Consider the following 14464-nt stretch of genomic DNA (forward strand, 5'->3'; position numbering starts at 1 on the left):
TAACCAGAAACCTACATGAATCTGGAAGTACTTTCTGCTTTCCTTTTCTAGTGTTTCAGGAACAATTAACAAGAAGGTTGGGTTACAGTGTATAAGATGAAGCTTTGTGGTAAACTAACAAAGAGAAAAGCTTACAAGAGTCACCAGAGGCTGCATTTCTACTTTGGCAAGTAGTACAGTGCACACATCTCTGAGCCAAAATGCTATGTGTTGCACTGTTACAAAGTCTGCTACTTTATATCAGTGCACTGCAGAGACCTTTTCTTCTCACAACGTGACTGCCAAGAAGTCTGAATTTGGCCCTTTGCACATCGAAGAGGACTATTATACAGGAAGAAGAATTATAGCATTGAAAAATAGGCCAATGATACTTAAGCCTTAAGTCAATATTAGAAAAGGAAGCTTTAGTCTGCTATATAGGTCAGTGCAGTATTTGAAGCACAAATATTGGGCAATTTGATTCATGGAGAGGGCTGGCTCAGAGTTCGGCTGCTCTCAAGAAACGACAGCACACAGCTGCTCTGAGCAGCCAGGCTGCTTCCTACATAACACCTTTGAGCCATTTTTACTGTTCCAAAGCCACGTAAAGATAGAAAAGGTCTGGTTCCACAACAAGCAGAGCTCTGAGCTGCATCCAACGACGAGAGATAAGTCATTGCTCCTGTTCTGAGACAAAGCAGCACACATAGAACACTCTCTCCTCAAAAGGAGAAACCAAGGGTAATATTTTTGAATGGGTATTAGCAACTGGTAAATCCAAAGTGCCTTCTTTTACACATCTGATTCCTATATACTTGCTTTCAAAATCTGGAATTTGAGTTATTGTGTGACACTGCTATATAAAAAAAAAAAAAAGTAGCACATGCCCTAGAGAAAAGAAATTGAGTCTTCTTAAAAACAAACGTTAAAACTATCACCTGTGTTACAATACATGCTAAAAGCACAAGAGACAGGTGAAAAACCACAAAGATATAACTCAGTATGAACAGACTTCCACTGCGTGTTATGCATAAATGTTTCCCAGAACAACACGTTATTTCTACCCTGTAAGAGCACTATCTTAAATCATCTCTCCTTCAATACAGAATGGTGATTGTGCTCTGCAGAAACATAAGGGCTGTTTTTCAGTGTTACTCACAATGGCACACAGCTTTCTCTTTCATCACCTCTCCTACCATCATCAAAACCATAAAATGCTGGTCTGAAAGTCAAGCTCAAGAGAGAGTGAGTTTTTTCAAGTCTAAATATGCAAAGAGCCATGTCTGTATTCCTGTGTCAACATCAGTCTTCAAACCTACCTGACACCTTGATTTAACAATTTACAAGTAAACTGTATGGCCTGCTTGCTTTCCCAGGAGATGCTGTATGATTCAGGGTTTGAGTTTGCTATATCTTTTTTATATCACATATATTTCAATCCTCCTTCACAGAATGAAGTCCAGCTAGGAATGCTTGACTTGTAATGGACTAATTCAGGTATAGCTGTGATTTGTCTGCTTGATTAGGACTCAATCCCACCTGTGAAGTACAGCTGGCATTCATTAAAATTAAAAAAAACACCTTTCCTTCAGCACATAATACCATCTCTCTGTAGCCTACTGTATTTGAGCAGCTGACTAGATTAGACCTTTGTGTCTAAGAATGCCAACTACATCAGAAAAAAAAACCCACTATTTACAGCTATTGCCTCTTCTGCTGTACAACCGCAGATTGTGGTCAGACAGAAAATATAAAGCAGCGCAGCAATCACAGTAACATACATCTGTTCTATAGTAATTTCACTACACGTGAGAACTAAGCATGAGGAAAGTAGGTACAAGGTGGAACGATACAAAGATAGTAACAAACATGGTAACAGATATTCAAAATGTTATTTATGAGGAAAAACTCACCAATACGGATGCCTTCACTGGGAAATGCTAAGGCAATCTCCACCAGGGAGCAATCTCCAAGAGATGCTGCCTTAGTGGTGGTCAGCCCTTAAATGAGATCTAGAGGAGGTAGAGTCAAGCTCCACCCCCTTCCGGGAGCACAGCTAAATTACCCTCACCTGTGCTCCCACAGATGACCTGACACTTGCCTCAGCTGATTAATCAGAGGTTCAGGCTGTGATTACCAATTTCCCATACAGTAGGTAAAGTGAAACAAAGCTTTAAAGGAGAAGATTATTTTACTATGTCATGTATTTACACATGCCTTCTGACCCTTCTGAAGAATTCATGTGTTATGACACAAGGACTTCCTTGGGCATCCCATTCAAAAAAAAAGAAAAAACAAAACACATTAACAAAAACCTGTCTAATGATGCCTGCACACGGCTGTACAGTGGAGTTTAATAATTCCAGCAGGTCCATCTCAGTATAAAATCAATCACTCAGTAGCTTGCACACTGTCTGCAGAAACTGCACACAGTGCACTCTGCTCTTGCCTTGCAGGACAAAACAAAAGAATTACTAATCCAAATCTCTCTCTTTCCAAGGAAAATACTTTTATCTTCTTCTACACTTGGTTTTATTCTCATTTGCATTGGTGAAAATCACCATTAAAAACAGTGGGATGGCATAAGGAACTGAGAATCAATGATCTGCATCTAGGGACAAACTCTCAAATATCCACTGAAAATGGAAAAGTGTGGAATACAGAAACTAAAACATAAGAACAAGCAAAGAAGCATAAAGAAATTAACTGAAGTCAACATTCTACAGCAAACCATAGGACTCACATGCAAATGCATGTGTTTGATGCGTACCACAGATGCCCAGATGAGGAAAGGCATTCGAATGCAACATAACTCAAAATAATTCATGCTAAAATAACAGGATATGCATGACTTCAAGCCTGCGAATACCAGCCAGGAAGGACTGCAACATGTAGAACCATGATGGTAGAAGTTACAAGGTTAGACAGTGAATCACCTTGTGAAGTATGTTGGATGCAGCATTTAAAGGAAAAAAAAACACACAAAAAAACCCAGGAAAACATTTCTAGAAGTCTTCACCAAAAATCAGGACTATCAGCTTCAGAACATGCAAAGTAACACAACCATGTCACTTTCCTTAAATACCCTTATGTGCAATTACTATGCACTCAGTTAAGGCACACTGCAATATGATGTCAAGACTTCATGAAAAAATGCAAGAGAAATGCATGCAATGAAAATGGAAATATGCAGAGATGCACGTGTGGATTTCATACTGGTGCTGTTCAGGACTAACTGAGGAACACGGAGCTTTGACACACACCTGGGAGAGGGATATATCATCTGGATAAAATCTCCAAAATAGTTCTTCAAATCAATCAGCAAGAAAGTGAAAACAGCAAAGCAATTCCATATGGTGCTGTTCACAAAGAAAACAGGAAATGTGGTCCACTGGGGGAAATACAGAAGACTACTAAGCAGGCAGCCTGCTGTGAATGTAAACAAGAATTTAAAGGAGATGAGAAAAGGATTTCAAATTCCCCCACGCTATTGCTTACAAACCACAAAGCGCAGCAAACCAGCTAGAGAAAGCAAGCAATAAAGCAATTAAATCCTTGACATTACACCTCATTCTACACCCAAATGGTACAGACAGCAACAGTTCAAAAGCAAATTAGCAATAAGGAAAAAGTCACGTTACAGGGGCATCATTTCCATAAAGCAGGACAGAACCTAAAGAAAAAAGTATTTATGCTCACACACGTGGCTAGATTAGTGCTTTTGAATGGACAGAAATTTTACCCATCAGGCCTCAAATTAGCCACTGTACAAATCTGATTGCAAACTGAATTCATTGCTCTCATGAGAAGGCTCTGACTGTGACTAAAATGGAAAAGCAAAGGTCTTACATGACAGATTCTGTTGTTTATTTTGGTTGTCAATCTGTTAGTTGAAAGAATAATTTCTCATTTAATTTCTGATACGATTTCTCCTATAAGGTGGTATCCAAACAAGTACAACACTGACATTTTGGAGAAAGTTTAACATTTAAAGGACTTCTAGCAGAGAACAGCAGAAAACAACATCCAGTTAGAACACTGGAGAGGCTCTCCATGATTTTGTTTTGCTCAGTTTTTCACAACATACTTCCTACCTCGGGGCTGTTCCAGCTTCTGCTCTGAAAAGTCTGAATTTCCTCTTTACTTGAATCTCACGTTACCAACAACCTTTGGTTCGCTTCCTCTATCTCTGCTATTATAATTTCAGTTTTTGCTAGAAGCAGCTATTAGATGACTTAAGGAAATCTCTGGTACAATGCAAGGACTACATTTCATCCAGCTGCCCCAGCCTGAAACCCACACGCTTCAGTGAAACAAAAGCAAGCTGCAAAATGCAAGATACCCTGAGCTGTGCCCAAGGACGCTGTATTGGAAGAAAACCGACTGGGAGAGACACACTGATGATTGCATGAGAAAACATATAGCCTTCACTGCAGAGAAAGATAATGAACGTTATCAATTTGGCATTCAGAAGAAATCTACTCTACAATCCAGGAACTGGAACTATAACCCAGAGCACATGAGAATGGCTTACCAGGAAGAATCTGGGATTTTTGTTGTTGTTTTTTCCCCCTAAGAAGTCTGTAATAGCAGCAGCAGAAAAACAACTTTTCCATCCCTAACCCCTGGTGTTTAGGAAAGAATAAAAAGCAAGCAAACAAAACAAAAAACAAAAACAAAACAAAAAAGAACATCGCAACGTGAAGGATAACAAAAATAAATAAATAAATAAATCACTCTCCCTCAAAACAGAAATCATGATACCAAAGGTTTTATTATAGCTACTGTTTTAATGCAGAGCTCTCTGTTGAGACAAAGATGAAGGCTGACATTAATTGAATTATTTGTTAATTTAAATTTAAAATATATCCCATTAATTTGCTTCTAAAACTGCACTACAGTGGTAAGTTCTAAGTATAACCCCAGTGTCTGGAATCCAATCCACAGTGAGTTTACCATCTTCACAAGTACTTGTACAAATGTTTTACCTTCCTCTGAGACCAAGAGCTGGAACGTGATAGCAGGAGTGCAACCATGCAGCTTAACTTTCCTCAGTGCTGGGTTGCACCATGCTTGAATGACAGCAGCAGGAATTATGTCTTTTGAAAGTACTTCTCAGCAGACCAGCAGAAACCCTAACCCTTGCCAACAAACTCTGCACACAACACCCAGAGGATTAGTGAGTTCTTATGGGTTTCTAAGGCAGAAGCTGTGGGATCAAAAAAATAAGAAAAAGGCTTAAAAAAAAAAAACACAAAAAAAACCACAACCATTTTGTTTTACCTATGAAATTACCTGCTACTTCAGAAAACAGCTGGCCTAACTGGCTAAAGGCAAAAGCACAGGGAACAGGCCATCAGCTCAGAAGGTTCTGCTACAGGGGCTTGAGCCTCGCGTGGAAACAGAAGTTGTGCCAATAGTAATTAAAAAGCACAAAGTGCCTGCCTGAGCTCATTACAGATTTTAATGCATGTACTTTGAACATAAAAGAAATGAGATTTCAAGCAGCTGCCAATTCAGGACAGACCACCTTATGACTCAGTTTCCATCTTGAACAAGCAAGCAGTGATTAAATGTTCACTTGTTCAGTGATCAATGCCTTGCATGACATCAGTTATGGGCTACACAAATCTACTTCCATTCGCTTGTTCTTCATCTCATATTGCAGTTCCTCAACTTTCTTTTTTTCCAAAAATAAATAAAAATCCCAAATCTTTACTCATATTAATCCATTCTCAATTTATAAAACCATTACAAAAGAAAAAAAACATTAGAAGTACTGACCTGGCTGTACTGTAGGTAGGAGGATAGGAGATTGCAAACCAGCATAACAGCAGGAAGCACAAACTACCACACTAAAACCCATGGGCTTTAACAATACCCACATGCTCAAATTGCACCAATGATGAAGCTTCAGGTCTCCAGACTGAGCAGCTGGTACTTAAGTTATGGATGTTGCTCTTTCCAAGAGGTTTCAGAAAATTCAAAAGAGGGATTATTGAGGTATTCCTTCTCTTCCCCCCCAACCTTTTTTGCTTCTGATTTCTAAGGATGTGCTATTCCCTAATTATTGCAAGGCAGAGACAGCCTGCAGCTGCTCTGATTCACTGAAACCTTACCTGGGCAGTTTCCCAAACATACCGAGAAACCTCTGCAACCTCACATTTGAATTTCAGTTCCTATTCTGGAAACCCAAATAGATCCTTCATGTACAAATCACAGTACAAGAATAGCATATTGTGTAAAAAGTTACTGTCAAATGTAACATATAATCTATAAAAACATTGAAGTCAACACTTGACTCCTACACATACTAAATCTTGCCCTTGAGGCAAAGGGTTACATCCTTGCTGAAACACCATCTCCTCTGCCAGGTGCAATGGTTAGCAGATCAGAGACACAAAACTTAAAACACCAAAACAGCAGGTTTGTCCATGTGGACAAACTTGACCTGACAACCTGACACCTCTGTGATCCAACCTTGCTTACACATGTACTTTGCTTGCTTGTCCTGGTCACATCGCTCAGTTCCTGAACACTATGAAACAAAAATCGTTATGAAGAGACCTGTTCTATGACAGCAGAGGAGAGAGAAAATGGCACATGAGGGAAACTACAACTAATTTTAACTCTCCTGTACTTCTAAGAGAATCACTCCAAAGGCAGCAAAAAAGCTACACTCCGCCCCTCCCATTAAAACTCATGACAACCCTCCCACCAACTTCAATAGGAGCTTACTATGGAAAAGCTTATGTCATTTAATTCAGATTAAATATGTTTAAGAGACATAGTTGAGGAGTGTTTTGAACAGTGCTACAGATGCACAGTGACTAATTCAACATCCCTGTACAGCAGGATTGTAAGAAAAATGAAAGAACACCACATTCACATCAAAATAAGTGAAGGACATGGAAGTACATCCCTACAACATATTGTGGGCAGTCCTCACTCTGAAACTCCATTTAGGCCAGCTGCTTTTCCCTTAGACAAATAAAAGCACAGCTATATAGGCAACGCTCAATCTTCTAACTGCTTCTAAATGCTTCTTCCTGTGCTTGGTGAAGTGCTTCAAAGCCAAGGCTTCAGATGCACACAAGAAAGAGGAATTAAAAAACACACCTCCAGCACACGCATTTATCTCAACCCATGCAAGCCAGAGACATGATGTGAATACAGCCTACACCCAAAGGCACCCAGCTGCAGTAAGTGTGGATGGAGCACATAGGACAGAAAACAAGATTAACCACAACATAACTGAAGGAAAATATTTAACTCACTCCCTTTCAAAGGGCAAACAATTGATTTTCACTTCAGAACAATTTTGAAGCAATAAGACTTGAAAATAACCAAGTATAACCTCAAATAAAGGTAAGGTTGCACTTGAACACGCCTTACAGACTGAAGAAAGCTGAATGCAGACTCCAAATTAGTCAGGACAACACTGGGAAAACAATCACAATCAACATGATAAACAGACTTTAAAACGTGAATGCAAAACTAAGGTTTGCTGTTTTAGACACTAAGGAGCCTGAATGAATTCACATCTACAGCTCATCTCTCACACTGTGAAATCACCACTTTCAAATAGGTTGGCACTTCACAGAGATGACGCTATGGCTGACTCAGGATGAAAGCCACTAAGAACATCAAGACTAATGTTCTTAAATCTAAATGACTTAAACAGCACTGGAATGGGAATAAGCACCTCTGCCATTTTATCCTTTATCCTGCTTACATTCATTAACGTTTCCCACTCGCCAGCTGTGTAACCAAGGCCACCTACTGGTGAGTGAGATGCACAAATTAATAGGGCTTTGTCAGCCAGAGCTAATTAACACTCAACAAAACTTAGTTGGATACATGAATTGAAAGTGCACCAAGCAGCTGTTTACAGTTGAGCAATGACAGAAACAGGAAACACATCCAGTTTCTGAGGAACGTCTAGTCTTCTCAAGCCCCATATGAACCTAAATAAGCACGATTTTACACAGGCTGAAGGCTGTGGTATTTTACATCTCAAAGTTCAGTCCTAGTCCAGACACCTTGCAACCTCAGTGCTCTGTGTAAAATCAATCAGTAGTGTCAGCCTGGCTAACAGGTATGAATTTTACCCTACAACTTACTAAAAAAAAAAGCCAAGTAACATTGTTTTCAACAATTACAACAGCCTGCGTGAAAAAGTCTGCAAATGTTTTAGATTTGCATGTATAGGATGCATAGACTGTAAAACACAACTACAGTTATCCATGACTTATAGCAGAAAAAGTGGAAAACAGAAAAGGAGACAGAAGGCAAATAAGGCACACCCAAATCCAAACATATTTCTAGAGTGAAGTCCAAGACAAAACAGCAAGAGAATTTAGGAGCAGGAACACATACTGCGACACAGAACCCTGTACTGTTCCAGTGATCCCTTTCAGCATTTTTGGGGCAGTACATTCATTCAACGTACATTTATTCTCTTTAAGTCAAGAACTAGCCCTGGGTTTACCTTTTTCCCCCACCCCCTTATTTCTGGCAGGAAGCATAGCAAAACCCCACACAGTATGGTATGTACACCTTCTTCTTTCAAATGTCTATTCCTTATTAGTAAATCAGGAAAACATCTCTAACAAAGCACCTTCTTTAGCTCCTTTTAAAGTTTTGTAACACAAATTCTCTGTATGAATTTTGGATAAGGCATTTGAGTGCTATCACTAGAAATCACTGAAGTAAAGGATGATATTCTTCTCCAACTTAACCTGCAAGTCTTGAATCACAATCACATAAAATAGCCCCATATCTTTTTAGCCATGAGAACTTGGGACAATCTTTATAGTACCTACCAATGTATTCACAAGGAGTTAGCATGAACACACTAAATCCATTTTGTACTTTAGAGTGGTTGGGGTAGCTACATTTGGCTGGCAACACAAAACCAGGTGTTTTTTTGTTGTTACTGTTTTTTTTTGTTGTTGTTGTTGTTTTTTATCCTCCAACAGCAAGGAGAAGTAAGTATTTCCTTACCACCCAATGAATAAGACTGGTTTAACTCTAGCAATTAACATGCTCTTATTAAAGATTATCAGACAAGGAGGAATAATTTATAAGTTTAAGATAATTGCAGTATTGGAAACCTATATAATCAAAATGACTAGAGATAACATTCAAGCATACTTCAAAGCCAGCTATAGTTAAAAGAGTGGAAAAAACCCCTCAGACAACTAAAAGAATTGAAGAGCTCAAACTCAAAGACCACTGGCATTGTCCCTGTCACACAACCACAAATCTCTATCCCAATTCTGATTAGAAAGAAATGTAAAAACTTGGTATAGTCATAATATTCACTGATACCTGTTCCAGGCAGAATGAACATTCTTAACATAAGTCATGCAACTCATTGTAACTCAGGCAATAAGTGAGAAATGTTTACACTTTTCAGCAGAGTACTATGGCAGCAAGTAAGTCTTATCATTGTAGTTCTAACATTGACTAATTCATTCTTCTATGATAAAAAAAATTTTAGTTCAGAACAAGAGAAATGGAACAGAAGTTACAGACAACATAACTCGTATTGCAAATACATCTAACATGAGTTTGATTCATTCTGTAAGAAATACTCATCTTGCTCGACCTTAGTTGTGATCTATGAGAAAAGCACATTCACCAAAACTTCTTTGAACTGCTTCAGAGGTGGCCAGCACTGAAACACAGCTCCCCTCCTCACCCTGACCATCTGTGCTGTGCTTACATGCCCACTACTATCTAACAACTGATCGAGAAGTTTAAAAGGGATTACAGATCCTCTGTCCTTTATACAATGATTTGCCCATTTCTTCTACGAGCAGTTCCAAAGGTTCACTTAGCTCCATTATCAGGTCCACTCAAAATTCAAGTTTTAGACCGAATACAAACTTCTGAACTTGGAATTACCTGTGAGTTACTGTATTGCAAGGAGCGTTGGTTTTGTTTAAAAAAAACAAAACCAAAACCTACAATCCATTTTCCCAGTGAGATATTAAAGAGAACTTTTTTATTCCAGTCTCACATGAAACACTATTAATGGCTCTAAGTTTCCTAATCTCAAACATATTCAGTAATGACATCACCCCAAACTGAACTGTTGAAACTAGACAATCTAATAAGTCCATCTACCGCTACTTCATCACACATATTTTTCAGTTACATACTGTAGAGTCCCTGGGAGAAAAACAAAACAAAAGAAGGTAATTTAGAAGAATCAGCAGCTATGAAAGTGTTGAAGTACCATTTCTTCTCAGAATACAAAAAGTCAGCATCCCTATTATACCGGCCTTAGTGAAAATGTTCCATTTAAATACCTTGGATGAGCACCAGTACCAATTAAATCTGTAGCAGCCTGTTCCATTGAAAAGGCTTTATTGCAAAGTTTCAGCATATTGTAAACCTCAAATAATTTTGGGTAAATCAAACATACAAACTTCTTCTCTGCTTTTGGAAAAGAGGGAAAAAATAGACCAAAATATAGACTCATATTTGTAACAAGAGGCCATTTTTAATGTAAAGATTCTGCAGAAGGCAATTATTCTAATAGCTTTGGATGTTCAATTCGTGTAATTGTCCAGTCCGGTTTTGCTCCTTCTGTAAATTCCCTTTGGAACCTGGGAAAAACAAAGAAATACTTCTGTATTATTCCTGTGAAGGCTCATAGAATGATGCTTATGCACCCATGAGGAAGATACACATTCACTTTTTACATTCTTTAAGTACTTAATACATATTCTGCACTGATACAACACATTTTCATTTCCAAACTAGTTTTCACACCGCTAGCCCTTGGACATACAAGGGGAGAAAAAACTTACTCATAATTTGCAGTTAAAATATGTCTTTTTTCCTTAGTGTTTTCGTCTCCAAACACAACCTGGAAGACTTTGGTTTCACCTGGTACATCATCAGGTAGGTTAGCACCATTCAGATACCAGAAACGCATCAGGATACTAACAAACTTTCTTCCTGTCAGAAATAAAGCATTATATAAACTTCATGTTTCTCAATTGTCAGATGTTCTTTACCCACTATTTAGCTCAGTGTCTACTGAGACCCACAAAAGGTAGTTGACTTCAGTCAGAAAAAGTATAACAGAATAATTAACAACACAGCTATTTAAAGCAGCATTCACATTGTTAAGCAATAACAGAAATACCATCAAGAGAAAGGCATGTAATTTATGAGCTCTACCTCATGAGAATGTATACAATCTATCCGTATAAAAAAGTTGGTTATCACATCATCAAAACCCAACTATTTGTACAACAAAAGAGGGTAGAGGAATTCAATCTCAGAAGTTAACAAGGGGAAAAAAAAATCTCCAATAGCAGGAAAAAAAGCCCACGAAATTCTGATTCCAAGACTCAGGTCAACTTTGACAGAAGATATCATTCAACATTAGTACTTAAAAGAAAACTTGTTTGAGCTTAACACTAGCTTAAAAAAAACAAACAACAGTGTTCTGTAACTATAACTCATGAAAGAAAAATAGTAGTGAAGGCAGTAAAATGTCTTCCATTATCCAGCTTTAATTATTATTCCTGGAAGGTACATATTTTCGTATTGCTAAATCAATCACCCTTCTGCATATAGAAGAGTCACTGCTCGAGTGGTTTGAGATCAAGGACTAACAACAGAGTTAAAATTATAAAAGAGGAATGAACAAAACCTACACAGAATTCAAAACAGTACCATAATTTAGTAACAGTACCAGGTTCTGGTTTAAAAGGAAATTAGGGAACTAAATGCAGGTGAAGTACAAGCAAAAGAACAAGGAATGAAAACAAAAAAACAAAAAACCAAAAAAACAAAAAAAAAAACTAAAAAAACCCCCAAACCCTATTTGTACAGAGAGCAAAGCAAGGAAAAAGACCGCCCATTGCATAAATGTGTTAGAATTCTCACATACCATCATCATCATAGTAAATGCGAACATCTCCTTCTGTTGTGTACATGATTGCATCCATGTCAGCCGCTAAAGCATCCCTGTGGTTCTCAGAGAGTGAAGAAATCTTTTCCTTCAACATCTGAAGTACCTAGGTTCAGAAAATCTTGTGCTTAGTTCTTCATTCAGAAGCTGAAGTAGCAACCTTATCTATAACAGTTAATAAAGAGGGCTCTATTGCTGTAACATTTGTTTAACATTGTAAAACATAGAGCAACTGTGAGCAAAGCACTGGGCGCTCCCAAGCCCTAGCTAACCATACTACAGAGCTATTTAATATTCAAGTCAATGAAAATGTTTAGAAAATACATCAAAGCAGAAGTTGCACAGCAATATATTTAAGTCCAGAGAATACCAGTTAAGTTAGTTTCCACCATCATAATTATGCTTTGCCTTAACACTGCTGACTTTGCTATATGCATATTCTTTACATTTTGATTCAATCATTTCTCAGTACTCGGTGATTTCTTTGTAAATCAGTTCCACTACCACTAAGTTTAACTTTGCAATTTCATGATCCACGCCCCCACTAGCAAATGTTTAAACATTTTCCAATCAGTAAAGAGTAGAAAACCATTCCTTTAGGAGTGAACTTACAGATTACACTCACAGTCGTAGCTTTTGAGCATTCTACGATATACACAACAGTGTTATATAGAAAGGGTGTGGTGCACGAGCTGCATAACCTCAAGCACCACAAAAGGAGACATCACAAGGAAAGATGAAGTTATGCAGCATGTCTTTAACTCATATTCAGTTTTTAATCCTAACTTGAATTTCTTCTTTCAAAAGACAAATTCAGAGGCTGCATGGAGGTTCAAGCATTGTTACCAGACTCTAGCTTCTAGTGCATGGTACGTATGAATTTCACTGGCCAGAGCAAGACACTAGCATGGTATCAGCATTGGCCCCTGCACACTTTGACCATGAGCTACCTCAATGACCTGAAGAATTTCAGATGACCAGAGGAAAAGGAGATGCTTTTTCAAAACATCTGTAAGAAAAGAAAAACCACAGTCTACTGCTAACTCTGCTCAGAGAGGAGGTGAGACTTTCCAGCAGGGATGCACTGTGCCAAAAATTCTGTAGCAGAGGAATTGGTGGCAATAGGACAAACCAAGCTGAAATCCAGGAACAGGGCAGATACAGCCCTGAAGCACGTCCTCCTCTTGACTGATGCACATGCTACCTCTGTCCCCAGGGAAGGCCGACACAACTTCAACAATTTGGAATTCATATATGACAGGTACACCAGAAATCCTATCACACAAAATAATAGGGCAACCGATCCCAATGCTTAGTGGCAAGAACATCTTTTTCCATCATAACTTTACTTCATAATAGAAAACATCAGCTGGCAGAATTAGAGATTAAAGCATTTACCTCTGCTGAAACCAAGCCGTCCAGCAGGTCAAGTTTTCGCTGAGAGAGCAGCTGTGAAACAACGGAAAAGGCCTACAGAAATAAAAGAGAAATACACAAATAAACTATTTTGGGTTTGCATACTCTTCGGGCAAATACATTGTTATAGGGTGAGCTACGTAAACATTATGATTTAAGACTTCAGTGTTTGCAATGTATATTACCATTGAAATGAAACCCCTCACAGCATTAAAAAAGTGATTCTGTTAACTAATAAAAGCCTAAGAGTTTTTCCTATTCTCTTTTAGAGCACATCAGTTTTGGTAATACACAAACAAGTGCCTTTCTGTGTAATGACTGCAATGGTCTACAGCTGTTTTCACACTTTTTTTTAGTAATTCAAAAGATCAGCTGATGTTCCCTTCCCTGACTGACCCCTGCCCAGCCCCTTCCCAAGTCACCTCCCAGTCAAAATAGATGCTCAACGTTGAAAAAACTAGGTTTCAAACGTACTGTAGTCCCTAAATCTCGGATGCTCACAGCCACCCATCTCCCTCAGTTCTGTAGGCAGCATCACACGCACATCACACGCAACATCACACGCACATCCATGAATCCAAACGGTGCACATATAAAACGCTGACGGTATGTTTCGAGATATACCGCACTTACAAACGAACGAGAAGAGCAAAGCAAACAGCGTTCTGTTCACATCGCAAACAGCGTGCCGTGCTTCTGCCCGGCTGTACCTCGGCTTCCCAGGCACTTTAAGGCCACCCCCGCTCTCAGCTGCTGTGTAATGAACCCGGATCCTCACCTGCTTGGCGCCGCGCGTGAACTCCTCGATGCTGAACTCCGAGTCGAAGTAGAGGCGGATGAGCAGGTAGTAGAAGCGGGTGCGAAGCCACGCCAGGGGGTTGGTGATGCGCACCACCACCACCCGCCGCTGCGGCCCATCTCCCTGCGGGCCGCTGCTGGTGAAGCGTGCGGCGGAGAGAGTGGGTACAAGGCCGGGCAGCGGCGGGGCCGGGACGCGCCTTAGGAGCGGGGCTGCTCGGGCCGCCCCCGGGACCAGGAGCGCGCCCGTCAGACAGCGGGCACGGCGGGGAGCAGCGCGCAGCGCCAGCATGGCGGCCGTGCGCCCCGCCCCGGTACGTCCGAGCGGACAGC

At 39.5% G+C, this 14464-nt stretch overlaps 1 protein-coding gene across 1 annotated transcript; it reads right to left on the reverse strand.

Annotated features, from left to right (window-relative positions):
- Positions 1-10472: 10472 nt before the first annotated feature.
- Positions 10473-14449, reverse strand: MAIP1 (matrix AAA peptidase interacting protein 1). Its single transcript, XM_085552762.1, has 5 exons — positions 14112-14449; positions 13316-13387; positions 11897-12023; positions 10803-10953; positions 10473-10598 (listed from the first exon to the last, which is right to left on the reverse strand). Exons 1-5 carry the CDS (start codon positions 14421-14423, stop codon positions 10520-10522), a joined length of 741 nt encoding a protein of 246 aa, XP_085408888.1. The 5' UTR covers positions 14424-14449; the 3' UTR covers positions 10473-10519.
- Positions 14450-14464: the final 15 nt, after the last annotated feature.

This window comes from Coturnix japonica, chromosome 7 (assembly GCF_054131305.1).
Source record: "Coturnix japonica strain WE chromosome 7, WE-NBRP24, whole genome shotgun sequence".
NCBI lineage: Eukaryota > Metazoa > Chordata > Aves > Galliformes > Phasianidae > Coturnix > Coturnix japonica.

What these genes read in the sequence shown, in the direction of transcription:
- MAIP1 (XM_085552762.1), bottom strand. Translation starts at nt 14,423, where the DNA reads ATGCTGGCGCTGCGCGCTGCTCCCCGCCGTGCCCGCTGTCTGACGGGC. An exon ending in ACGGCTTGGTTTCAGCAGAG is followed by an intron (nt 12,024 to 13,315) that starts GTAAATGCTTTA and finishes TTCTGAACCTAG; the next exon opens with GTACTTCAGATGTTGAAGGA. An exon ending in ATTTTAACTGCAAATTATGA is followed by an intron (nt 10,599 to 10,802) that starts GTAAGTTTTTTC and finishes TGTTTTTCCCAG; the next exon opens with GTTCCAAAGGGAATTTACAG.